General features: G+C 38.5%; 1 protein-coding gene across 1 annotated transcript; it reads left to right on the top strand.

The window, feature by feature from the left end:
- Positions 1 to 945: 945 nt before the first annotated feature.
- MYCT1 (MYC target 1) lies at positions 946 to 24,388 on the top strand. Its single transcript, XM_027903884.1, has 2 exons — positions 946 to 1,116; positions 22,041 to 24,388. The coding sequence occupies exons 1-2, from the start codon at positions 1,059 to 1,061 to the stop codon at positions 22,571 to 22,573; spliced, it is 591 nt and encodes a 196-aa protein (XP_027759685.1). The 5' UTR covers positions 946 to 1,058; the 3' UTR covers positions 22,574 to 24,388.
- Positions 24,389 to 26,733: the final 2,345 nt, after the last annotated feature.

Below are 26,733 nucleotides of genomic sequence, written 5' to 3'. Positions count from 1 at the left end.
CAAAACAAAGCAAAATCCAACGTTAAAATTATGCCACATCCAAATCCCAAGATTGACATATTCCTAAATTTAGGGAATTCTAGATATTCATTGTGAAAAATAAATGTAGCTAATTCCATTTTGTGGGAGTTTTTTATAAAGGGCAAGACAACTCTTCAGAGAAGAGAGGTAAATTCACAGCAGAATGTTTATGGACATCCATTATCGGAAATATATTTAAGAGGAAAATAGTTAAAACTCAGTTCTAAAGAATTTATCACATATATTTTATTGATCCCCATACATTCTCCATTATTTCTTGCTCTGTGTCATTAAATATCTTAGCTATTTTCTTTTGTAGGGGTGCTATTATTGCTGTATGTTATATATAGCAGCAGTACCTACAATTCCATCAGGGAATTAACACTGCATTATATTAAACCTGTCCAAACAAGTAGCTCAAAGGCTGTTTGTGTTCCAGGGAACTCATATTTTAGAATGGGGTGTGGAAAGGAAAAAAAAATTACAGTTAATGCTGTCAGGCCCAGCTAGTTCCTCTAAACAGCTGAGGAAAAATGGTGAATACTTAACAATCCTTACACCCTAAATTAATATCCTAATGAATTGGTGTATATTAAAAGCCTCTTGATACACTTCTTTCTTATTGAGAATTCCTATCAAATACAAATGCTTTTGGATGGTTAAGGAAGGTCTTAAACATAGAAAATCCTAAAAGGAAAGAGAAAGGAATTTTCATCTGTCTCTGGACCTTTTGGGGTTGAAAAAGTTTCAGAGAAGGAGGTGATTTGGTATTGTTCTGAGTCAGTTTGCTCTGACTGAGGAAATGACGAGAAGGAAACTACTTCCCCGTCTCGGGAACCATGTGGTGTTCCAAGATAAGGCGAGCACTTGCTAATTCAAGTCCACAAGCAGGAAATGTGATACATCCATTTCCTTTCAGGCAAACAACACTGTTCCGTGACAGCACAAAAGCTTTGCTTCTAGTGCAAAATCTCAAACCTTCAGAAAACTATTGCTCCTCTGTGGACATACCATTCTGTATTTGCTATTTGGATGTTATGGATAGAAACAGTACAAACCCTCCAAATGATAACACATTGCCATCAAAATTTTGGGGTAAGGATGTTTTTTTTCTAGAATATTGTTAAAGTAGATGCTGATATTTGTTGGTGATTGCCGTAAAAATACCTCTAGATACTTTCAAGCCTCATGTTGGATGCAAAAAGTAATGAATAGGTTTTGTATGTCTTGCAGTGAAAAGATTGTTTTCCAAATGTTCTTCGACAAAGTTTTATCATGTCTTTAAACTAATCAACACAGCAGGAGGTGCCAGGGCAGAATTGATTGTTTCACAAAGTTCATTACTGAAGTCAGTGGAAAAGGTGTCTATTGACTTTAGCATGTTTCAGATCAGGTAGACATTTTCAACCGTTTAATGGATGTACCTACACAGCAGACATGATCTGTTTCATCTTCTAATGAAAAAGAGATAACAAAAACTAAACCTGTTGCAATCTTTGGAATAAAGCCTTATTCCTCCAAAATAAAAAGTTATTTGTAGTGCCTCATGATCGGGTTTTCCTTATTTTTTCCTCAATGTATATTTTGATTGCTATTTATTATGACTGTTTTCTTTCACCCAAATCTGGGAATGGTTCATTTACTGAAATATATAGCGTGAGGTGGAAATATATGTTATATTGGCATTCATTCAAGGTAATTAGAGCAATTGATTTGATCCTAAAGCATACTCTGCATCTGCTCTGGAAAATGTTTCCCTCCAACAAGCTCTATTGCTTGCTATATTTAACATTAACATGTATTAGCAATTAACATTAGAGTGAATCATATGATCCAGTTTTGTCTATTATATTATTGCTATTGACAATGAGCCCTCCAAGAATCTGAGAATTATTTAAAACTGAAAATAATATGCATTATCAAAAAAGGACTTTGGTTGCACAGAAGTGCCCCAGGAAAAGATTGGGAAAAAATACAAGAGGATGGAAAGAGGTTCTTCTTTTTTTTTTTTTTCTTAGCATAAGGAACAAGAATCTGCTGAGTGCCATTTTTGCTTCCTGCAGTGACACATATATTTTCCTTCTGAGAGACCATGAGTAACTCATTTAATTTTTGTGTCTTGGGCTAAAGAGTAGGGTAATGATACTTGACATCTTTGATAAATACTTACAGATTAACTGAGGAAAAATTACAGTTATTACTGTTTCAGAATCTCTTATTGTCTGGAGGTTGTCTGCTGGACTCTGAAGAAGAGTAATCAATTTTGTAGAGTAGAGACAGAAGTAATTCTAAAATGGCTCTTTCAGAATAAAAATTTGCTGCATTTGACAACACTGAGCAGGACATATAAGAACAGTCTTATTGCTGAAAGGGCCAGCACCTCCTTTCATTATCATTGCCCATCTGGCTTGCCAGGAACTGACACTGTACCCAGCCCTGATCACACCTTTTTTGCTCGGACAGCAGATGAACCTCAGAGCCTAGGTTTTTGTGAGGAGCTTTCATGATCCTGTGAAGGGAAGATGCCTCTTAGATTTTTCTTATTTTTCTGATAGATTTTAGAAGAGTGAAGAGCCTTTCCTCTTCCTTTCCTGTAGGTATATCATATATGGCAGACTAGGAAGGGCCACTGTATAGCCTCTGTCAGAGGACGGTGAAGGCAACTGACACATGCTCACTGTATGGAGACTTCACCTAAAATTATAGAAATGTGTTTTCTGACATCCTGGAAATACATGAGTTGAGGTAAAAATAAAACTACACGTAACAGATATAAATAAAATGTGGCTCTTTATTAAATGAGAATACAGTACTTGAAACAGTGATTTTTTTAGGACATGGCTTACAGGCTATTTTCTAGGCCACCCACCAAGTAGTGCTGTGAATGCTACTACCTTACCAAGATGCAGATGTGTGACTTCTCAGCGTCTTCTAAGGACTCAGACGAAGTGTAAACTCCAACATGTGTGCAAAGGTTTGCTAAGTGGGATTAAGATTGTGAGAAAAAAAATCAGCGCTTTAAAAACAGACAAAGCAACCATTTAAAATGATATTTAACCTCTTATATTTTTATAAATCATCTATTGTCCAACAATTAATTCCCTGTGCTGGAAAATATACAGGCATCCTGTTTTCTAAAGCTGTCTAGTTTCCAGTGGTATCTTTACACAATAGCATCTTAAAAGTGACTTTATGAATTTTAGAACAATGAACAAACTAAACTGTCCTCTGCCTATTTATGTGTGACCACATATAAATCTTTTTACAATTGTTCCAGGCTAGTGGAAGTGTGCATGAATAAAACTGCGTAGATAAAACCAAGATATAAACACCTCTGTATAAGTCATTCTGTGTGAGTTGTCTAAGTAGTATAGACAATATATACTCATGCAGAGACCTTAACAAATGATGATATTAAAAAAAAAATTAGTACACTTTTTTTTTTTTTTTACAAGCTCTGTATGCAATCAGTGACAGACTGGAGAGTCAATAACATGCATAGCTGTAGATCTTAGAGGAATTCTTCTTTGAATTCAGACATCACCATCATCAATCTTTAGTATTTTTGGAATGCTAAATTATACAGTGGAGGAAAACAGAAGCAAAAGAATAGTTTTCCTGGCCTATAATCAATTCTGCTTGGAAAAAAAAAATTAAACTTCTCTTCTGATTTAAATTCATGAATTCTATGATAGAACTCCTGGCCCTGTCAGCGAATATCCTCTGTGTAATGTGTCATAAGCACAAAATTGGGATACTGATTCTCATTTTGCTAGAGCTGTTCCCTACTACAAAGATGTTGTGTGAAGTCTTTGTAGATATACAAGCCTGTTTCAGATAAGTTGTCTGAGCTACGGCAAGGTTGCAGGAGTTAATTTCTTTCAGGTGTCAGCTTTTGTGAAGCTATGTAAGTTGCTGGTCACCCTCCTTCCCGTGGGAATCCATAGAATGGTACTTTGGGAGAGGCAGGAAGAGAAGCACTTAAAGCAAGTGTCTTCTGAACTTCATCACTGTTGATATCACATGGAACTGTAGACACAGAGTCTGGATTATAATTTTTATTGCTAGTTTCAAAATGAGTTTTAACAATAGCTGAGTGAGAAATTACAGTTTGATACCCATTCATCAACTCATAATCTCACTTTTTACTGTTTTAATATAGTCTTTATTGAGTTCTTTTTGATTTATAAGGTAACAGTAGGAGCAAAGATGTTTCCATTTAAACCCAGAGTGCATTTCTTGTACTTCCTAAAAGCATTTTCAGTTGCACACAAGTAAATACAGTAAATGTCTTCAAGACAATCCTGTTTTTTCAGTGTAAATATTAATATAATTTCAGATCAGGAAATTCAATTTAAATGGTAAATTTGATCAATATGGCAGCAGCAGAGAGAAAAAGTATAAGAAGATTTTAATCAACACAAATTTAGATCCCCAGACTATCCTTCAGCCTATTTTTACTTAGGTACCTATTTAAAAATGCAACATTAGAATTTAATACCTTAAAAATATTGAGAACATTTTTTCTTTTCTTGAATCAGAATCCAGGGTGTTATTTGTTTGGTATAAAGAGATAATGCCATATATCAGCTGTCTTCCAGCATTTTAAGATTGCAAACTGGTTGGCACATACTATGAGCATTATCATTTGGATTTATAAGCTACAAAGGCACCCATGATTTTATATATGTCAAATTTTGCCTTGTCCCTCCCTCAGCCCACTGGTCTTCTCCTCATTAAAATGTGTCTGTTTGAAAGAAGTCAGACTGCATACTCTCCTGGAAATTATGGTCATTATGGATGACCACATTCTAATGTCCGATGCTGTGTTGCTGGTGTAGCAATAATCATGGTTAAGGACTTTTTGTCATTCTCTTTATGAATTGGAATAATACTTGTAAAGGACAGCACTGATGCAATCAGTAATACAGCTGTCAGACACTGAAAAGCCCAACCTAGGCAGCCATGGGACCAGATTTCTCTTCTGGGATCCTTCATGGGTGGCAGTCATGAAAGAGCAGAAGCACAAGCAACAGATCCAGTCAGGTTCCTTGTAAGTGAGAAAAGTAGCATTTGTGCTGGCCTGTGTGGTGACCAGGTTAAGCCTGTTGTCTGATGTCTGTGTCAGCACATCTCCAGTATACACACTGTGTGGTCTCTCCTCATTCCCTTTGCTCCAGTTCATACGCTTTTTACCCTTTTCATTCAGACTTTAGCAGCAACAAATAAAGACTCGAGAAGCTGCCTCAGCTGTCCTGCTGCAAATGAGGACACAGAAGGACTACAATTTGGAGCCAGCTGTGGAGCACTTGACAGCAGATGTGGCAGTGGTAGCTTCTACCAGGCCACTGCTCTTCATAGAAGTTTGATGACTGGAAAAGATCAGTGTCTTCATACCTGAGTTCCCTAGAGGGCCTTTAACCTGGTAGACCTGGCATTGCTAATAGCTCAGAGGACTTCATTAAGCTGAAGGTGCAATTGCTTTGCTGGCAGAAAGGAGGAAGTGAAGGTGTGACATCAAAACACTTATAGATGCTTTATACCACTGGAGATTTTTTCTTAGCAGAGAAAACCTTCAAGGTTGAAGTGGAAAAAAGAGGGAGGAAAACACAACAAAATTAGAGTTTTGGATTGAGGTGATCCATCAACCCCATGGCTGTATTTCCTGAGTTACTATTTTTCTTCTCTTCTATTACATTTTCTCTCTTTTCAAATGTTCACCCTTGTGTGCGTATTATTCATAGTATTTTAATTCATGACAAGGAAACAAAAAATTAGAGGAAGGTGGTTGCAGACACTGCATCACTGCAGACACTGGAGTTCTTACTTGCAGTTGGTCTTTTTATTTTTGTCAATTCTCTGTTATTTGGAAAGCCCCAGTGATTTTAAAAGTGAAATACTTGGCAGCATATCACACATCATAAGGAGCTTATAGCACAAGGAATAAATGTCTTTGCCTTTCTGCAGAGTCTTTGGGTTAGATCACTGATACTTGCAAATAATCTCATAATCTGAAGGTCGTGAGTTCGTTCCTCATATGGGGCAAAGGCAGGCAGATCTTTGCCTGGTGGATGAGGGAAAGGCTGTGGAAGTGTTCTATCTAATTCAGCAAAGCCTTTGACACCATCTCCCACAGCACACTTCTGAAAAATCTGGCAGTCCATGGCTTGGACAAGGGCACTCTTTGCTAAGTTAAGAACTGGCTGGAGGGCCAGGGCCAGAGAGTGCCGCTGAACCGGGCTGCATCTAGTTGGTGGTCAGTCACTAGTGGTGTCCCCCAGGGATCAGTGCTGGGCCTAGTTCTATTTAATATTTTTATTGATGATTTAGATGAGAGGATTGAGTCCACCATTAGTAAATTTGCAGGTGACACCAAGTTGAAGGGGAGTGTTGATCAGCTGGAAGGCAGGAGGGCTCTGCAGAGGGATCTGGATAGACTGGAGAGATGGGCTGATTCCAATGGGATGAAGTTCAACAAGGCCAGGTGCCGGGTCCTGCACTTTGGCCACAACAACCCCCTGCAGTGCTACAGGCTGGGCACAGAGTGGCTGGAGAGCAGCCAGGAAGAAAGGAACCTGGGAGTTTGGATTGACACAAAGCTGAACATGAGCCAGCAGTGTGCCCAGGTGGCCAAGAAGGCCAGTGGCATCCTGGCCTATATCAGGAATAGTGTGGCCAACAGGTCCAGGAAAGGGATTCTTTCTCTATACTCAGCGCTGGTGAGGCCACACCTGGAGTACTGTGTCAAGTTCTGGGCCCCTCAGTTCAGGAAGGATATTGAGGTGCTGCAGCAGGTCCAGAGAAGAGCAACGAGGCTGGTGAAGGGACTTGAGCACAAGTCCTGTGAGGAGAGGCTGAGAGAGCTGGGGTTGTTTAACCTTGAAAAGAAGAGGCTCAGGGGAGACTTCATCACTCTCTACAACTACCTGAAAGGAGGTTGTAGCCAAGTGGAGGTTGGTCTCTTCTCCCAGGCAACCAGCAGTGGGACAAGAGGGCATGGGCATAAGCTCTGCCAGGGGAGGTTTAGATTGGATATTAGGAAGAAATTCTCTACAGAGAGGGTAATTAGGTATTGGAATGGGCTGCCCAGGAGGTGGTGGATTCTCTGTCCCTGGAGATTTTTAAGATGAGACTGGATGTGGCACTGAGTGCCATGGTCTAGTAACCACAGCGGTGTTAGATCAAGGGTTGGACTTGATGATCTCAGAGGTTTTTTCCAACCTGGCTAATTCTATTCTATTCTATTCTATTCTATTCTATTCTATTCTATTCTATTCTATTCTATTCTATTCTATTCTATTCTATTCTATTCTATTCTATTCTATTCTATTCTATTCTATTCTATTCATTTGGAAATGGGATGTGAACAAGTGAGCTTCTTGCTTTTGAAATTGTTCTGCTAGAGTCAGACAACTTCAGACTTTACAAGCTCCTGTTGTTGGAAGCAGCCCCAATGGGAGAACAAAAAGGGGGAGAGGCAAAATTTTTTCTTCCAACCTCATAATACAGTACTGTTCTCATGTTTTAGGGAATAATTCCTTGCAGTCCTTATCCAAAATAATGTGACACTCAAAAATAATAGGTATTCTTCAGAAAACAGAGACCTAAAATGATGATAGAGCCTTTTAGAATTCAAATAGGAGTACTACCACAATAAAAAACACCACACAGTACTTTCTATGGCAAAGTAAATAGTTCTCCATTCATACAGAGTACTGGGGATAATTAGTAAATATTGCATTCCAGTTATAACTGACATTTCCAATTTTTAATTTTTTTAACCTCATTTGCTTTTAGCATTTAGTTAAAACATAATACAAACAATAGATAAAATTACCCAATAAGAACAAAATTTAAAAGCAAGCCAAATTCACCAGTACATGGTGAATGAGAGGGAAAGGAGCAGAACGGTCTAAGCAAATGTTATCAGAGGAAGGAATCCTATTGATTTGCTGAAGTCAAACATATCTGAATGAATGTATCTGAGTTCTTTGGTCAGGAGCCTGTACTAATAATTTTCCCATGTCACAGATAGCCATATATATATATGTATATGTAAAATGCAGTCTTCACACTGAATCTGCAGCTCCTCATCTGGTGCACACTGACAATATTTACAGCAACAACTTTCCTGCTCACATTTCCCAGAGTGCTTTATCTCTTTTGGACTTAGATACAGCTGGATTCCCTTAAAAATGTTTGTGGATATTAGCATACTGGAAGGCAGATTTTTAGTTGTGTTTCCAGAAGAGAAGGTAGATGGTTCCTCCATGTTTTGGGTCCCTATTTGAAAACAAGAGTTTTTCCTGTACTGCTTCATAGGAATGTTCTGAAGATAAAGATGATGAGGCAAAATGTGACACACAATCGGATAGCAAGATATTTCTGGCTTTGCAAATACGTCCTGTAAACATTCAAGTATATCTGAGAAGCAGATGTACAACACAGATATAAAATATGATACATTTAAACAACACTATGAAAAGCAATTCGATCTTTATGGTAATGTTACTTCCTTGAGATGTTTGCCTTCTACTAAAGCTACACCAGCTTTAAATGTAGTGTACCTACATGTTCTCCCTCTTGCTCCTCAGTGAAATATTACATAATAATGAAGTCATATTTCCAGATTACTTAACCAAATACTTGATCTGAGTAACTTTGTTCATATGGATGAATAATAATTGCAATGAGAATCTGCAGAAACCAGGACTATGAAAATCCTATACAGCTCAGTAGAGTTTTTAGTATTTGTTACAAATACTACACACTGGGGCTTCAGACAGACCTTGAGAACACAGGCAAAACCAAATAATGCCCACATCCGTAAAACTCAGTTTTACCTATAAAAGCACTGAGACAGACTTTTTTTTCCCTTCACAAATTAGAGAGTGTTGTAAGATTGTGAATCCTCACACTGGAGTAATTTTTCCAGCATGGCAGCATCAGAGTAATTTTTGCTGCATGGCTTCCAGAGTAAGAGAGATTTCCTCTAACTAATGGCAATTGCTTTCTTTTCCACTTCAGATGGAGTCATAAAAACCATCATATAACTATATTTCTTCTCAAATGATCGAGTAGACAGAAGCTGATTTAAGTATTCCACATAATTTGGACAATGATCATGGTAGCCAGAAGGCCACTGGGGCAAGTGAGACCCGCATATGCCATCTTTCTTCTGCCTGAACCTGTTATGTCTGCAAGGAAGACATAACTGTCCTACCGGGTTGAGGTCACCAAAAAATCTTCCCCTTTTCCACTTGCCTTGTGCTGCCTTGGGATGTGTCACAAGGCAGTAGCCGAGCAGCCTGGGCCAGTGACTCAAACAGGACACAGCTGTCACATAAGTAGTGGTAATAGAGAGAGCAATGGCAACAAGGGTGTGGTTTTAACTGAAGGAAGATAAAAGATAGCATGTGATGGTGAGGCATTAATAATGACAGCAAATGTGTTTGAACATCAGCCCTTCAGTGGGGCTGACCTTCCCCCTCTCAGCTTCTGAAGAAACAGAACCATGTTTCTGTTCCCCCTCTGTTGTGTTTGAGAAGAGCTGATTTGTACAGCTTTTCAGCTGGACTTCCTATGCATGTCGCAGTCCTGTTTGCTGGAGCGGCTGTGTCCCTGGGCTCCACTGCCGCCTTCTATTGCTGTAGAGAGCCTGAAGCAGCCAGGCAAGAGATGCTCACTGCACGTTCTAGTGCTACTTATGCTGGTGCCAAACTATTGTAGGAAGCCAGCACTTCCTCAGTGGTCCATTCAGGACAGGAGTAAAGGTCATATGTCAAATCCAAACATACTCTGCCCATGCTAATTTCTACAGGAGACAGAATGATGACTTAGCCTTATACAGTGCTTTATTTTTCATCTAGATTATGCAGGTACCATTTTTTATCAACTACTAGACTACCATTACTTAATATAAATCCTACCTAAAAATTTATCAGATAAATCATATACGGTCTTCTGAAGGGTCAGAATTTCCAGAATATCCCAAGTTTAATATGATTGTGCTTATTTTTCTATTAGTTAGGTAAAATATTTGGTGAGCACATTGAAGTTTTCACTTCCATTACCGAAGCAAAGGGGATTATGTCAAGAGTCAGACCTTACATTTAGGAAGTTAATATGTAAATACATTCTTAGATCTAATTGCAAGCCTGTCAGAGAGATAAAAGCTATACTAATGACGAACTTATTTTTTTCATTGCCTTTATTCTGGCAAACCCAAAGAAAAGAGTATTACTGTAGTTGGATGAAAGCAACAAACTGTGTCATGAAGAGATCAGTCTTATTTTTGCACTCTGTCTATTCAGAGCACGATTTCTTCCTTGTATATAAATTATTCTTTTAAAGTGAGTCTGTCATCCTCAGGCTGTGTTTTGTTGCATCTTAATTAATGCTTTCCCATTTTCCCCACCCCCCTATACAGCCACTGATTGTCAAATACTTCACCATCTTTTGCAGGAAGGACACAGATCTGAGTTACTATAAGGAAGAGGCAAAGTTTCTTCAGAGTATTATTTAAATATTAATCAAGCATACAGCACACACACATTTTAACAATTGCACCTACTGTAGTGACTGATTATATGGTGCTGCTTGTTGTCACATGAGATGCCAGGAGCATCATTCTTTATCTAGCAAATACAGAAATCTGGTCCTTAGGAGAAAAAGTATATTTCTTCTTCCAAGCACCACACCAGTGAATGTGTTGGCATGAGAATGCGTCACATAGCAAAAGCAGCTTAGTGCTGTGTTTTCTCCCCTAGACCAACGCCCTGTAGCTGCAGGCTCAACTGCTGGAGACTAACAGCGTTCGTATTCATATGTGCTAGTCTCAGCACATTGTGGGTGCAGTGGTTCTGACTCAGTTTTTCTTGTAGACCTTACTGAAGGAGAATGCTACGTAATTATAAACAATTTCCCATTTTACCATTGTAATTTGGCTTATGTGAGGAAAGCATCAATAGCCCACTTCATACTGAGTCTCCAGCCTGGATCATCTGCCTGTGTCAACAAGAGTTGACTAATATCCCAGATCAGTGATCATCTCACTTATAAATTACACCAGCATTTATCAGCTTGTGGTTGCACAGATTCTTAAGACTACTACTTAACTGGGTCTCCTAACCCACATTGAAAGAGATATTAATAGATATATTTGGTACAAGAGAAATCTCCCCAACATCAAACTGATTGATGGTGACCCAGGAAGTACTGGGACAAAGCAAGATAAATTTCCGAACTTCTGAATTTAGATAACTAATTGAATAGTACAGTACTACCACACGTGAACATACTTCTCTATTCTCCAAATGTTCAATATTATACCTGTTTCCAGAGGAAGACAAATATAACAGGAGATTTTTTTGCATTACTAGATGTAGCTCAGGTATTACTTCAGTGACAAAAATACAGATCACTCTTCCTGCTCCTTGCATACTTGTTTATGGAATACTTTAGGGTAGTTTTCAGCAAAGTTCACAAACAATTCTTCTTTCCATTCTTCAGCTTTGTACAGCTTTTTAAATTTTCACCTGAAGAAGGTCCTTGTTTCAATAATCTTAAAAAAATAATGAAACTATAAATAGAACACTAAACATTTTTGAACAAGTAATACAGAGGTTAGACTGTCAGAAGAATACACTGTGGCAGTATTTCAAAGGCAGTATATTTCTGAGTGAGAAGAGACTCTTTTGCTGAAGTATTCCAGTTTTGAGCCTCAGTAGATTTTCTTTCGCTTCTGCCAAGACACTATGCTGTATACATCTGTTTAATTAATTTTCTCCATTTTAATAATAGAATGGCTTGGGTTGGAAGAGAGCTTAAAGATCATCTAGTTACAGCCTCCAATACCTTCCTTAATACATGATGTGCATTTGAAATGGAGAATAAGAGGTATGGAACTGGAAAGGTGAGATTGCTCCTCTCCTGGGAGATAGCTGAGCAGGTTGCAGAGGGAGAGTGAGATAGATTATGCTGCCATGAGCAAGGACCAGAAACAAGGTCTTGCCTATCAGGCACTGGAAAGAGACCCTTTAGAGTCAGAGGAAAATGTACAGAGCTTGCAGCACTAATACAAGCACTGCGTTGAGGACCACTATTTATAGGGTGTACAGGGCAGGCTGAAATGCCTTTTTTTTTTTTTTTCCTAGTACAATTAGAATCTTCAGGTACTTGGAGTGTGCTTTCCTGAATTTTCACTTTAAAGAAAAAAGTCTTCTGTGTATTCCCACAAAACTTGTGATTTCAGTATACTTCCTGGCTTTTATGGGTTCTCACTTTAAGGACAAGCTCCACCTGAAGATGTGTCTGGGTCAGTCACAGACAACAGAATAACTGTGGTGGGATTGAGGATGATTTCAATGTATTCCTTACCCCACAGTCTTCCCAGTAACCCAAAATCCTTATGCTTTGTTCTAACCCTGGATGACTTCTGTTTTCTTAAATGTAGCATAGATACTTTGGTATTTCTTCCTTAATTTTAGGAATTTTAGGAAATCCTGCTTAATTTTAAGATTTCACTCCAGTCGCTCATGCTCTGTTCACGCATGAAATTATTTATTCTCAGGTGTAAAATATTTTTATCAATAAAGTGATAACTATAATGTCATATTGCACTGTGGTAAACTGTGATTTAGTGTTTGATTTAGGTTGAGCCAAAGGCCATACAGCTCAGTTCTGAGTTTCTGAGGTAGGTAAGAATGCCTTGCCAGAGGATTTTTTGCTGCACATGGGGAAAAGATCAGAATTCTATTACTGCCTTTGTAATGCATTAGGAATCATAATGAAACAATATGGTAACAGAGTTTCTTCCTCTGTCTGCCTCAAGGAATCTTTGCTTTTTGCCATAGAGTTGTGCCAAAGGTATTAAATTAAACATGCTGACATCTCTATCTTAGATGTTTCTTTCTGGTTGCTACAATTACTCTTTATTTATCATTCCAGGAAAAACCAACTGCCAGTAATATCAAGGGAACATCATTAACTCTGAGTTGGTTTTTGGGATATTGAGATGGCATACTCCATTCTTTTGGCTTTTTATCACAAAGAATTATGGTATTAGTAAACAAAGCAAATGTACTCTGGTGCATGGGGATCACTGCGGATGGCAGGAAATATGACTTTAAAAGCAGACTTAGCCGCATGCTACTTCATGAGCATAGGTATTTGCAGAAAGCCACAAAACGACAAACTTTACTTCTCTAAGCTTCTGAACACTTTTTCTGTGCCTTGGTCTACCTTACTTTCAAAGCCTCATCAAAATGCTAGTACTAAGTGTTTATGGCAATCCAATTCAGATTTTTTCTTATTTTTGAGGTACTATGAACGTTTCTGCAGTCTTCCGTTGGAATATTTCTTGCTAGCTTTTCCTGATACCCTATTTTATTAGAATGAAGGCGGTTTCTATATTGTTTAAATTTCCAGCATCAATTTCCAGCAGAGGGCAATCTTGTTCCTAGGTAGTTTGCTTGTTCGTGACGTTAGTCCTGTGATGAACAGCCGGCCCCTCTGCTTTTAAAACGTGAAGTTAACCCGAAAGCATGGACTGTATTTTTATTTTAGCTTGCCATTTAATTAATAATTTTTTAGATGCTTCTGGAGCCTATTTGCTTACCCGATCAAAGAAAGTATCAGAAACTGCACAAAATTAACCTTGAGCTGTCATCTCTTCTACCTCCTTTTTTCAGGTTAGGATTAATTGTATTACAACTCTTGACTGATGTTGCTTTTTAAAATCTTTTATAGGGGTAGATGCACTACATACCTAGACTATCTATTCTAGTTCTCACCCATCCTCATATATTGAAACTTTTTTTTTTTTTTTTTTTTTTTTTTTTTTTTTTTTTTTTTTTTTTTTTTTTTTTTTTTTTTTTTTTTTTTTTTTTTTTTTTTTTTTTTTTTTTTTTTTTTTTTTTTTTTTTTTTTTTTTTTTTTTTTTTTTTTTTTTTTTTTTTTTTTTTTTTTTTTTTTTTTTTTTTTAATTTCCTTTGCTCTATTTTAAACCCAGTGCTTACTTTATCTGCTTTGGACACAAAACCCAACTGTTTAATTATGAACTGAAGTGGGATAATTACTCTCTGCTGCTACAGAAAAGAATCCTGCGGTAGCACAGGCTGAATAAAACATCCCTTTAGCAAGCTGTGTATGAATGTAGAGCTCTAATATTTCTGTAGCAAAACTGTCTCACTTATTTTGTTTATTAAGTCTCATGTCCTGCACAGTCTGCTTTTCTTTCAGCTATTTTACCCCATAGATTCTGTTTCCAGCTACCCCCATCCCCACTTGTTCATTTTCTGGACATGATGACTTCCTGAACCACCTTGTGCCTGTAACTCTCAGTTGTCTCTCAAGAGTCTTGTGTGAAGTTTCTTGAACTTTTGCCATGACTAAGATCACAGCTGGTTGATATTATGCAGCAACTGATTCACTCACCCAACTGAATCATGGACTGCCTACAAATGATTAATGAAAGGCTGTTTTTCTAACACAATTAGTGACAATTGGGAAGATAGTAATGTCAACACTTGTCATATACCGAGAAATTGCTTTTTTGAGCTCAGCATGACAACAGCAATACCAGACTTGGCTATTGATACCAGCTCCAACTTTAAACTATTTTACTGGAACTTGTAGAAATGGCATAAAATTTCAAGTAGTTCAAATCACTCCAAGCCTTCTGTGGTGGGGAAAAAGTGGTGTCTCTTTGGGCCCAGGGTATATTTCCTTTCCAAACTTGCTGTCTGGGATGCATGAGGAGCAATAACTGTAGTCTGTCAAGCTTAGAGATGTTAATTTGCTATTTTTGGGGAATACATTCAGTGCAGGTATCTCGGTGTGCAGCTGCAGAGCGAGCTGGAGGTTGAGCTGTGGGAGGCAGGAGCCTGAGCCTAAGGCAAGAGGCCGTGAACTGCCGACCCTTTGCATAACAAAGGACCTGGCCCCCTGTGGTCCAGACAGGTGAGAGGACACTCAGAGACACAGCAGGAGCCGAGGACGACCCCCAAACTTTCCTGCCCTGAGAGTGTTAGGGTATAAAAGCCCAGGGGTTCCTTTGTTTGGTGTCCCTCCTTGGAGGCACCCAGCTCGAGCTGTTATTTTGTTATTTTATTTTTTAGTAACTGTGCCATGATTAAATTATTTTAAGGATCTAGATGTCTGAGACTCTTCTATGGGAAAGCTGGGGTTGCGCTTGTAAGGAAACTCTGTGTGTGTGGTGTAGATGCAAATGGGCCTCTGTTTCAGCTCAGGTGGTAGGAGTGTGACTGCCAGAATGGCTCCTGCATGGTCAGACAGGGAAGTTTCCTTAACACTGTAGCTGTTAGGAAGATGTTATGAATTTGTTGAAACTTTGATGGACCCTGGCTACGCCTGTCTTGTTTTGCATAAAACAGACTGTGTTATGAACATCCCCTGACGACTTACCTGAACCTCACTTGAAACCTGAGAGACACTGAAATTCCTCTAAAATAATGCCTGAATCATTATTACTATCAGGTTAGTAGATTTGTCATTTGTAAAATGCAATTCATGCATTAATACACTAGCTGGTGCTCTCTGCTAAGTTGTGCAATGTTCAGATATGAATTTCCATACTTGCTTTTATGGTTTTTATACCTGCTTTTGTCAAGGAGCTTTAATTTTTTGAAAAATTAATTTTCAGAAAAAGCAGCTGAGGTGTTTTTTTCATATTTAAGATGAAACCCTGTACTAGTTATCAAGTAGATAATTTCAGCTTTGGGTCAAGGCAAGATGAAGATGTGTGTGCAAATGTGTGTGCATGTAGGGAGAGGAATGCTTACTAACTTAAACAAGTTTTGAGTCACTGGCATATGGCATCATACAAAGGAAAGAGAGCTCGCAAAAAAGGTAAGAAAGAAAGAAATAAAATGGAAATAAATTTAGAATTTAAAAATTTTGATTGAAAATATAAAAATAGCTCTTTTCCACTCTATGTCATGGTGATATGATCTGATACTTCACATTGATGATACTTCACATAGATGAAATCAATGCACTTGTATGTTCTACACAGAAGCTTGCTGGAATCCCCGTGGAATAAAGTTTTCGTGTCAGAAGCACAATGTCTTGTTCTGGTTTTGGACTGGTGGAAAAAAAGAAAAGTAGGATAATTACTCTCAGATGCTCAAGTAAATGAACTGAACATTGCCATAATGTAGTATAAGTAAAACATCTCTATAGCAAGCTGTGTTAGAGTGCTTAACAATGCCATTTTTGACTGACGAGCTACCTTACCACTTCTAATAATTTTAAAATAAAACTACTGTGGGTTTAGGAATGGTGCTCCCCAGTTTAGTGCCTCCTCCTGCCTGAGACTCTCCCAAACCAGATGCTGCTTTCTTGATCCCCCTCCTTTTCCATCTCCTTCCTGCTCCAGGGATGGAGTTGAGAATTGGAGGCACAAAAATGTAAGAATTATGGGTTGAGATAAGAACAATTTACTGGAAACAGCAATGAGATAAGAAAAAGAACAGTCACAGCAACAATATTGATAACAAATGTATACAAAAAAGAAAGTGATTTACACTTCACTACTGCACCACACTTTTGTTTCACCAGAAGCCACACCCTTCTTCCCTGAATCAAGAGTCCATTCTTTCCACTCCACCTGCCCCCCAACAATGATGTAATGCTATAGAATAACAACCTAGACACAACCACATGGCTCCAGGCTCCACTCTCCTCACAGCTACTGCAGAAAAATTAGCTCTGTTCTGAATGAAACAAGGACAAGTAGCTAATTATTTTCTTTGAATAAAACAATAATAACAAAAACTAACATCTCCAAAACATAAAGAAGATTGCAATATTTGAAAGTCAAGTACTAGAAATTAAATCAGATGTGTAGGTATCATCTCACCCTGTGGGTGTTTTCTGACATCTTGTGCTTAGCAATAGCACGAGCAGAAGGGATGCTTGGAAAGCTAAATGGTTCTTTACTAGCTTTATTAGCTTTATTAGCTAATATTGGGAAAAAAGCAGTTCAAATTTGTCATATGTGCACAGCCTGACAAAAGATGCTTTTCCATTTCTCTTTCCTTTGCATTCAGTACTTCGTCCTCTGCTCCTCCGCCCCATCCTGGTTGTTTCTCTGAGATGCTCTCATTGAATCTGCTACTTACATGGTTTTGAAAGGTAGTACTATCCCTTGATACACTTGGCTAGCTGTAAAGTTTTCAAGTATATATATTTGTAAGCATGGGAGAAGGAAGACCCTATGTCCACCTTAGCTTTACACCTTGGGAAACTTATCATAAAGGGATAGGAAACAGGCAAGTCAAAAGGATTTCCTGAGTTCAAGGAACAAATGCTATTCCAGTTCATTGCAGCCAGAACTGAGGGCATGAGGAGATTCCTTAGGAAAATTAATCCCCAATGCAAATGTGTTTTGAAATCAAAGGGATATCTTGCTATCTGATGTGGTTCATACACCTGAAAGGAAAATGAAACTCTCACAGAAGTGAGATTGACAAAATATGTGTGCAAGCAACCTGCAAGACTACATGATAGAAGCAGGATACTCCATCACAAAAGGCAAAAAAGATTTTGGGTATTTCAGGAACTGAAAGTCCAGGTAGGGACTGTGTTGCTATTTTTTGGTGAGGTATGCCCCAAAGCGAGGAAGAATATAACATAACCCACTCCTGAGAAGACTTAAAGATTGGTATGAGCCCCCTTTGGTTCGTCTTGTTTCAAATGTCCAGGCTAGATGGGAAGAACTTGCTTCAGCGCCAAGTGCTGGGAAAAATATTTTATCAGACAGTCTATCATCTTTACTAATAACATGTTCGAATTCCTCCTGTGTGGATTCTATAGACTATTACTAGAGGTTATTAATTTGATAGGATATATGCTATCACTTCAAATATATAGTTCATGAAAAGTTATGAAATCCTGGAGCAACCAAGAAAAAGGTTTGCACAGCAGAAGCAATAATCCCCTGTACAAACCTGTAGTGTAACACTGCATTTGTTTAACACTGCATGCAAAAACCAGAGAGGAGGAATCAGAGAGACTCCAGAAATAATTGCCTGATATGGATAGATACTGGGCTGACAAACATGCTGACTTGATGTTCAGATATGGGGGTAACATTCAGATGTTATTGGTGTTACTGTGGGTTCTGAATTTCAACTTTTTTGCATGGTCACATTAGGAGCACCGAAGACAGAAAGGTAGGATAGCTAAGGTGATCAGTTGCTTCCTTTCCTTATCCTTTCATTCCTGGCTTTGTACCCAAAGTCTGTCCTGCGTTGTTGATAAAAGCCTTTGTCCTTCACTTCAGCTGGTGATAGAGGTGAAAGTGGAGAATTGATTGAGGTAGGGTACCAAATCTTTTCAGTTATGACAAAATCAAATAAAGCAGGCAGTGTGAGCTGCCTGAGAAACATTCAGAACAAAACATATTTAGAGGACTAGCACCTGGGTAGTTTTTGTTATTGGCAGCATCCCTACCTTATCCACAAATCTTTTTTTTTATTCTTTTCCTTAAAAGCAGAGCATAGTGTGCCATGCACAGCTCATAAGAAACTGTAAGATATTAATGGCCCCTTGGGGGACACCATCTGTCAGTACCTCTCTGACTCTCCCGAAAGGCTGTTTCTGCTCTGGCACTGCCCAGATTAAGGAAGAGAAAAACAATTTAGGGCTCCCCTCAAGATCCCAGGTGCAGCAAGTCCCACTCTGTCTTTGATCTTTTTCTCTGTTTAATAGTATTTTCTCCAATGTACCTCAGAGCTGTGATTGCTGGACATTTTAAAGAGTAAATCAATGGGCATAGATTTACAATTCTTCAATGCAAGTTTTCAGTAAAATTCATCCTCTACAGGGAGTGAGCAAAGAGCAAGTTTGACCTATTAGTGTGACCCATGGTTCCAACTGAAGTCAGTGAGATTTTGGAAAGAGAAAAAAATTAAATGTCTGTAACCAATGGGTCTAGTGATATTTCTATATTAAGAACTAAAGGGATTAAATGTAGGTCCAAATGGAAAAGAGAGCATTTGGTGTCCTCTACAGCAACCACAATAGTCAGTGTAAACTCAGCTGAGTTTCACAAGGAAATAAATTTATCCTCTATTTTGACATTCATATATAGAGATAGAAAAATAAAAGAACTAAAGAAGTAAAAGAAAATGAAGACATTATCCAAAGGGATAATTGTCTGTGCTGTACCTTCAGCACAGGGGAACAGCACGTGGGAAGGACTGAAGAGCTGCACTCAATACTTTTGTCAATTCCCTCATCTACTTTTAACAGTGTGAAACTCTAGTTTGATTGTGCAGGTGGTGAAAATTATGGCTAGAAGGATACAGGGACAAATCCTCACCATGGTGCATGGCAACCCCAGAGCCAGGTACACTTCTGTGGCTTGCTGTGCATCTTCTTATGCTCGAGGCTGCTGAGCCCTGTGGAGATTCCCTTCACCAGCTGAAAGTCCAAAGAGTTGCAGGGATATCGGTGGCAGCACAGAGACCGGTGTCTGGGGGATTCCTTGGCAGCCTTGAATATAGTAACCTAACTAGCATTTGAGCTGAAGTGCAAAAGAAATCAGCACAAGAAAGGATTAGTTCTTGCTCTACTTTCCCATAGCCACATAGGGATAACAGTAGGGGTACTCAGACTGCAGCTCTAGTGCGTGGGAAACACTGTCTTCAGGAATCCTGGGATTTATTCAGCTAGAGGTCACCAAGTCCTGGCTCTCCCTTCCCACCTTTGGGAATATGAGTAGGAACTTGCAGTAACAGAATGTATTAAATCCATTAAAATGGTATAATAAGATATTCCTGACCAAAAGGGGCTCAGTAAGTATTGCTATGTCTCTTAAGATCTTTTATACAGGGCAGAGTAACATTGAGTTTGGGAGACGAAGGCTACTTATGGTGATGGAACTCTGATCTGCAGCCAGGAGTTGCAGTACAGGAGGCTGCCTGTGGGTTCTTGCAAGAAGTAGACTGGGCAATGACCCTTTGCCTTTAGTGTGCCCAGTAAAGAGTTTCGTAGCTGTAAAATTGAGGGCTGAAAGCAAAATTGTATTTTTGGATCAAGTCTGATCCATGTCTGAATGAAAGCACAACAAAGTGTTCCTGAGAGGGAGAAGTTCTGTGCAAAAATAACCAATGTGTTATCCTTGCCACTCTTTATTTGAAAAGGATAATGGTTATAAGCCTACCTGAAAGAAGAGTTTACAAGCAAGGAACAGTAGGATTGTATAGCCTTTCAAGTATGAATCACATCACTAGCAATTTTTCACTGAAGGAAGAAAAGTAAGAAGGTAGATAAGGAAGACAGTAATGACTACTTCTTAAAACACAGTTAACAAATAATCATTTACATCTCCCCTGCTGGAAGCAAAGGAAATGTTTCTTTCCCCTCTCCTGCAGTGACATGCTCTAAGTTTAAGGCTAACTTAAACAAAGGAATCTGTTCCCAGGTGCTAATACTGAGATGCCTCTGTCTGCAAGTCAGTCCTGCTGGCCCTACTTGGCACCTGTCCTCCCCTCTGCAGTGTTCTGACTGCTCTTCATAGACATCCCTCACTCTCTTTACCTCTTCAGCAGCTGCTTTAGCCAAATCCCACATCTCAGATTCGCTGTCATTATTTTGTGTATTGGGAATGACTGTTTGCACATTACCATAAATTCAGGGGAAACTTTAACAGCTGCTACCTTGCAAGAAAATTCTGGACCTGGTCTCATCTTGCCTTGTTCGGGCTCTAATGCCTTCATTCCAGTCTTGGAGTTACCACCTGCTGTTATGGTGATCAGTCAGGCACAGTGTCATCTGGCCTGTGCTTGGGTGTGCTGTAGGAGTTACTTACCTTTCTCTATGTAATAAATGCATTTTCTTTTTTAACAGCAGTGCTTCACAAACATGAAAGTACAGCACAGACAGAAGAAGTTTCCTCATGGATCTTCTTTGCTTATTCCGTCTTTGCTCCACCAATTGTCAGCACAGTGTTCCTTCTTGTTTGAGATCCAAGCCCTTCTTGAATTTTAAGGGGATCTATAAATGTCTTGCATTCATTTTAGGCCTCATCCAGGATTACAAATATGTCTCTGAACTTTTTGGACTATCAATAAAGCTGGTGTTCAGTTGCAAACTGAGTGAAGTTTTCTGAAGTAACTGTCCTCTTCTTAGAAAAATACAAGGAAAAATCAAATTCCTCCATCCTGGGAAACCACATGGGAGAGAAAAAAATCCTAGTCATGGGGTTTTTGTTGTTGGTTGTGGTGTTTTTGTTTTCAGATCTCTTAATCCTTGAAAAAATTTCTGAAAGAGCTAGAAATTTACTTTTTTTAATGGCAGATTAATACATCTTTAAATTGGGCACTGGGGGTAGGAAAGATTGAAGAGACTTAGTATTACAAATGGTTATCTCTGACCATAATAATTTAGGGAATAATCGTTTACATGAATTATTATGAGGATTTAAACTATTCATTACTCAGCAGTAAAAGACTAGGAAGTGTTCTCATGTAATAAATACTGGGCTTACTCCACTAAGAACATGGCAGAAGGTACATCACTGTTTTAATAGGTGAATTTGTGAACATGTATACATAGAACATAAACATCTATAAACAGAAGAACAAGACTGCATAAATCCACACCTCCTATTGCCCACAGAAGCAAATACTTGGCAGTTTTATAACACACTTCGGAGCTGGTGGGTGGCTGATTCTGGGAAAGGCTAAAGACTTTCCTTTCCTTGGTACAGAAATTCATATTAAATGTAGTGTTATTTTATGGGTGTTGTTGAATTATGCAAATGAAACAAGCAAGCAAACAAAAAACCACACACACAAACCACAAACCACCAAAATACTGCATAGTAAGAGCACTCTGCTCTGTTTGTGTTGTGAAGTTCATGCATTTATACAAAGGTCTAAGGGCTTGTTCATCTTTTAAGAAGGCTGCCATTTTTGATTAATTTTCTCGCAGGAATATCCTTCAGAGTTAACAAAGTAACTTTGATGCTCATTTTTGCTGTATTTCAGATGAGATACTGATAGCCTTCACAGTGTCCATGGTGATTGGACTTGTGATTGGAGGGATCATCTGGGCATTGTTCACTTGCTTGTCCCGTCGCAGAGCTAGTGCCCACATTTCCCAGGGGAGCCCCTCAGCTTTCAGCCGTCGGTCCAGACCCTCCTCCCACGGCCACGCTACCGGCAGGACTGGATTTTACCGCAATAGCAGCTGTGAACGTCGGAGCAACCTCAGCCTGGCCAGCCTCACCTTCCAGCGTCAAGCCTCCTTGGAACAGGCCAACTCTTTCCCCAGGAAGTCGAGCTTCCGTGCGTCCACCTTCCACCCTTTTCTGCAGTGTCCTCCCCTCCCTGTGGAGACGAACAGTCAGCTGATCACCCTCACTCCCACAAATACCACCACAACGCTTGTGGGAAGCACCACCAACAGCTTGAGTCGACCTGAATTCCACTGGTCCAACAATAGCCTCCGCATCTGCCACTCCACACAAACCCCACCTCCTGCCTATGAAACCATCATAAAAGCTTTCCCAGAATCCTGAGCTACGTCCTTGCTGCAAACACACGTGCATTTTAGGAGGAACCTCAATTATGTCAAGAATTTTTTTGTGCATGATGAAGATCTCCGAGAAGTCTCCAGCTGCAGTTGCGGAGAGGATACCCGCCAAGAGGCGGGTAGCAGTGATTTCTTGGAGCACAACATCCCACTGTCTGAGACCACTTGTCTTTGCACCGCTGGCTTTAATTTACTGCTCTGCTGTATGCTTTCATATTTATATTGTTGCATCTTTAATTGCAGACATTGTCTCTTCATTTTAGAGGGAAAAATGCTGCTGCATAAAAACTAGATCATTTTGTGGAGAAACAGATAATGTTAGGGATTACTGATAACACATCAATGCAAATTTCACTGATTTTTTTTTTTAAAGAAGTTCTAGTTTTACATGTTTTCACAAAGATGTTACGTTTTCAAAGAACACCTCTCATTACCCACCTTCTTCCTGTAACCCCAGAAAAGCTTGTTTCTGAGAAACCTTAGATCCTGGCTGTGGTTATAGGCATCCTGTTCTGCTGATTTCAAGTGTTCAAGCCATGTTAGGGCTGCTTCTATAGAATTCCCCACAGTGTGGGAAAATACAGTGAAGTATATGAAGCTTCACACAGAAAGGAGTTTTGAACAACATATTAAATGCATGATAACAATTACAAAGAATTTTCTGCCTGCAGCCAGTAGAATAGGTAGTCACATTTTAATACCCAGTAAGGTTGTATGGGCAGAACTGCTCGTGTTTCATTTTTCTAGTTATGGTTACCCAGATAAGCAGCATGAATGACAACTATTTTTTAATTAAGTTTCCTGATTTGCCATGGGATAACTCATTTCCTTATTTGAAATTGTTTTTCTCAAATTGTACCAAGGTTTAATTATTTCTGGCAAATTATTCACTAAAATCTCGTCTTTCACTAAAGCAAGATTTCAGACATCTATGGCTGAAGACTGGGATTATATAATAAATTGGAATATGAAGAGAAAGATGAAATACTTAGTTGAGGCTTACATATATTCTTGACTTTTATATGCGTATCATGTCAAGCTAACCCCTGGTTTAGTAGAGACTAATTGCATTGATATGACAGAATATTCAGGATTTGAAAATAGCACAGACAAATGGGACCTGAAGTAAGTCTTATTGCATCAGTTTCCTGATAAATATTTTATGTTCAAATAAAGGGTAAAGAATTTCCGCAAGTAGAGGAACAGTCCTACTTGTCACTTACAAATAAGCCAGTTGTTTCTAAAAGGCCTGGGCAACTACCAGCCACAGGACTCTGATTCTGAGGGGGCTTTTGTAGAGAGTTCTCATCTCTCTTCTGGGAGGGACAAAGATTCAACAGCTTTTGAGAATGGGCAAAATGCTTAAAATCTTACTTTCCAGGCTTTCGGAGGCTGGCAGCATGCATCCCTTTGCTGAGCTCAGCATCCCTCAAGAAGCACTGGCATTGATTTCTGAAACACAATATTCCAGTCCAATGTTGAACCATTTGCAAATAATGCTAGAAACATTGAGCTTACAAGCAATATTTGATGTAAAAAAACATTCCTCGTTGTAAAGGCAAATTATTTTGCACATATTTACTGACTGGCTTTCGTTGTTTTATTTTTAGTGCGCAACATTTTTCCTTCTGAAGATATATGTGTCATTGCTAGAGGAACAATCATTTACAGAGTTTACAGAGCATTTCACTGCCGACACTGTGGGTTCTAGCACACCAAGGACTTACTGATCAGACTGTAAAACTGCATTTGGCTGATCACAGGCTACAGACTTAAAATAATAGTCCTCTTAAGAAAAAAGATTGTGGGTTTTTTTTGGTGGGGTTTTTTGTTTGTTTGGTGGTTTTTTCGGTTGGTTTTTTTTTGTTTGTTTGTTTTTGTTGTTTTTTCTTTTTTTAATTTAGAGTTTTTCTGAGTCTGGTGAAATTCATTGCATGCACAAGTATGTTCATGGTGTTCTTGCTACAGAATAGGTGATGCCGCCCATTCTTAGCTGCCTATGAAAAGTAGAATTCAAGCCTGCTCCCTTTGCTTATTTGGTTTGATGGACTACAGAAGAGAAAATTTGGCCTACCAGGTGTGTACCCAGCTGGCCCAAACTGCTTGTTCCTCGAGAGTGAAATAATTTTAGATGAGTAAATTCTTACTTCTGAATTGTAAATGCGCATTACATCACAGTAGAACTTTCCACAGCATATTATCACTTATATTAATTACACTGTATTTAGTAAACAATATAGAAAGGGAAGCTTAAATGTACTGTATTTCTTTTCCTCCTGAAATCTGTACCCAGTACCAAAACATTTTTATGTGCCCTGAATTAGGGAGATTAAAAACACAGATTGTTTGGTGCATAATCAGTCTGGCTGTCAGATGCCTAAAACTTGTTTTCACAACATCTGAAATGAATGTTTTACAAGCATTCTGGAAGCTTCAGAATGTGAAATAAAGTTAGATTCTATAACCTCAAGCTCATGTTTTTTTCTTAAATATGTTGACTTGCATAAAATATCCTTTAAAGGGGAGAGTGTTATTTTTAATTATGCTAGCTGATACAGTTAGAAGAGTGAATGAGGACGTAGTCCTTCCTCTGTTTCTGTGAGGAAACACCCCAATACTGAAGGTGTTATTTGAAGTCAGATTTGGAATTTGACATATGAGAATACTTTCAAAGGATTATAAATGAAAATGTATCTCACAAGTAAAAGTGCTTACAGGTATTAAATCTGCTGGTTTATAAGTACTTAGGTTTCAATTTGCTGAGTGCTTGAGCAAATTCTTGCTTTAAGTGAAAGGGCAATCACTATAAGGTTCATGCTTAAATAGACTCATGCACATTTTATTGCATTAGGACCAAAGCACATTTCACAGGATCAACCCCCAAATCAAACTGCAGGATTCAGCAGTCATTGAGTGTTTGATATGCAAAAAGATTATACTTGCTTAAAGAAGTCATCTTTTATTTAAATTTAAAATCCTGGAAAGAGGAACTGAATTTAAAAAAAACATGTATTACTGCAGATTTCAAGATGTCTAAGCATTCACAAGCATGAATTGCACTTCACAATAATTTTGCATGTACTACATTTTCACAGTGAGAAGCAGTGATAAAAATGGTGTTCCCAGAATTACACAGAGACTGATATGCAGAGCTTTGGTCAACATCCACATATCCTGACCCCTTGTCCTGCTTACACAGTGCTACTGCTTCTTTTTATTTTCCTATTGTTCTGCTGTATCACAATTATTCTATTGTATCACTATCCCTTTGTTGTCTATGTCCACAAAAAGTCACTCCAGTTATGGGTTCATATAGAAAGTGAAACTTGATAGATCTTTGTTAGAGAATAAATATGTTCTATCATATTTTAAAAAGTAGCTCATGCTATATTCCTTGACCATTCCCTACTGAAGAGCTGCTGATTGCCTCTTCAGCTACTGAGTACCATACTGTAACACACAAAACATGTGGTATCTTTGCCAAATCACATTTTTAAAGTTCACTTGTAATTTATAATTTATCATGAAGTTTTGAGTCATCTCAACATCCATTCTTAAGTATAAACTAGAACTACATTTACTGGCAATATCCTCTCAGAGGTGAAATGATACATGCCAGATCCCTGACCTATAGGCATTTGATAAAATTAGGTGATGTCTATGATGCAGTACAGCTTCTGGAACAAAACAAAAAACAAAACAAAAAACCCACTACAACCAAAACCAAAAAAGAAAAAGATAATTGGAAATTTCCCTCTGCCAAGCCCAGAACAGATAAACAAAACTAACATTGATATAACTTCAAAACACATAGAACAGACTTTTAGAAACCAACCTTACAAAGTCTTAAAACTCAGGGGAAATACCTTATTCTTCATTTGGGTCTCTTAATTAAAGTGAGTTTTCAAAGGCTTTGAGTGTTTTGAGTTCCTGTATGACTTTGTGAGGATATTTACCTTTTTGAATACTAAAAAGAATTACAAGATCCTAATCTCTTTTTCAGTGTAACATTAATATTGACTACAATGGACTCGATGTTCTTCATCCAGCTAGACTAGACAGTTTTGAGAAAACTACTTCAGTATTCAGTAGGTGACTTACTGCTACCAACAGCACACAGGGCAACAAAGAGGAGACTTTTCCATC

The sequence above is a fragment of the Empidonax traillii genome, unplaced genomic scaffold (assembly GCF_003031625.1).
Source record: "Empidonax traillii isolate 1590-97213 ecotype Southwest subspecies unplaced genomic scaffold, ASM303162v1 scaffold997:size582561, whole genome shotgun sequence".
In the NCBI taxonomy this organism is placed as follows: Eukaryota; Metazoa; Chordata; class Aves; order Passeriformes; family Tyrannidae; genus Empidonax; species Empidonax traillii.
The sequence above is the reverse complement of the archived record's forward strand: the minus strand, read 5'-3'. Positions and strand labels throughout refer to the sequence as shown.

Excerpts from the sequence above, each read along its gene's own strand:
- MYCT1 (XM_027903884.1), top strand. The coding sequence starts at position 1,059 with ATGGATAGAAACAGTACAAACCCTCCAAATGATAACACATTGCCATCA. Across the intron at positions 1,117-22,040 it reads ATTGCCATCAAAATTTTGGG|ATGAGATACTGATAGCCTTC; the intron begins GTAAGGATGTTT and ends GCTGTATTTCAG.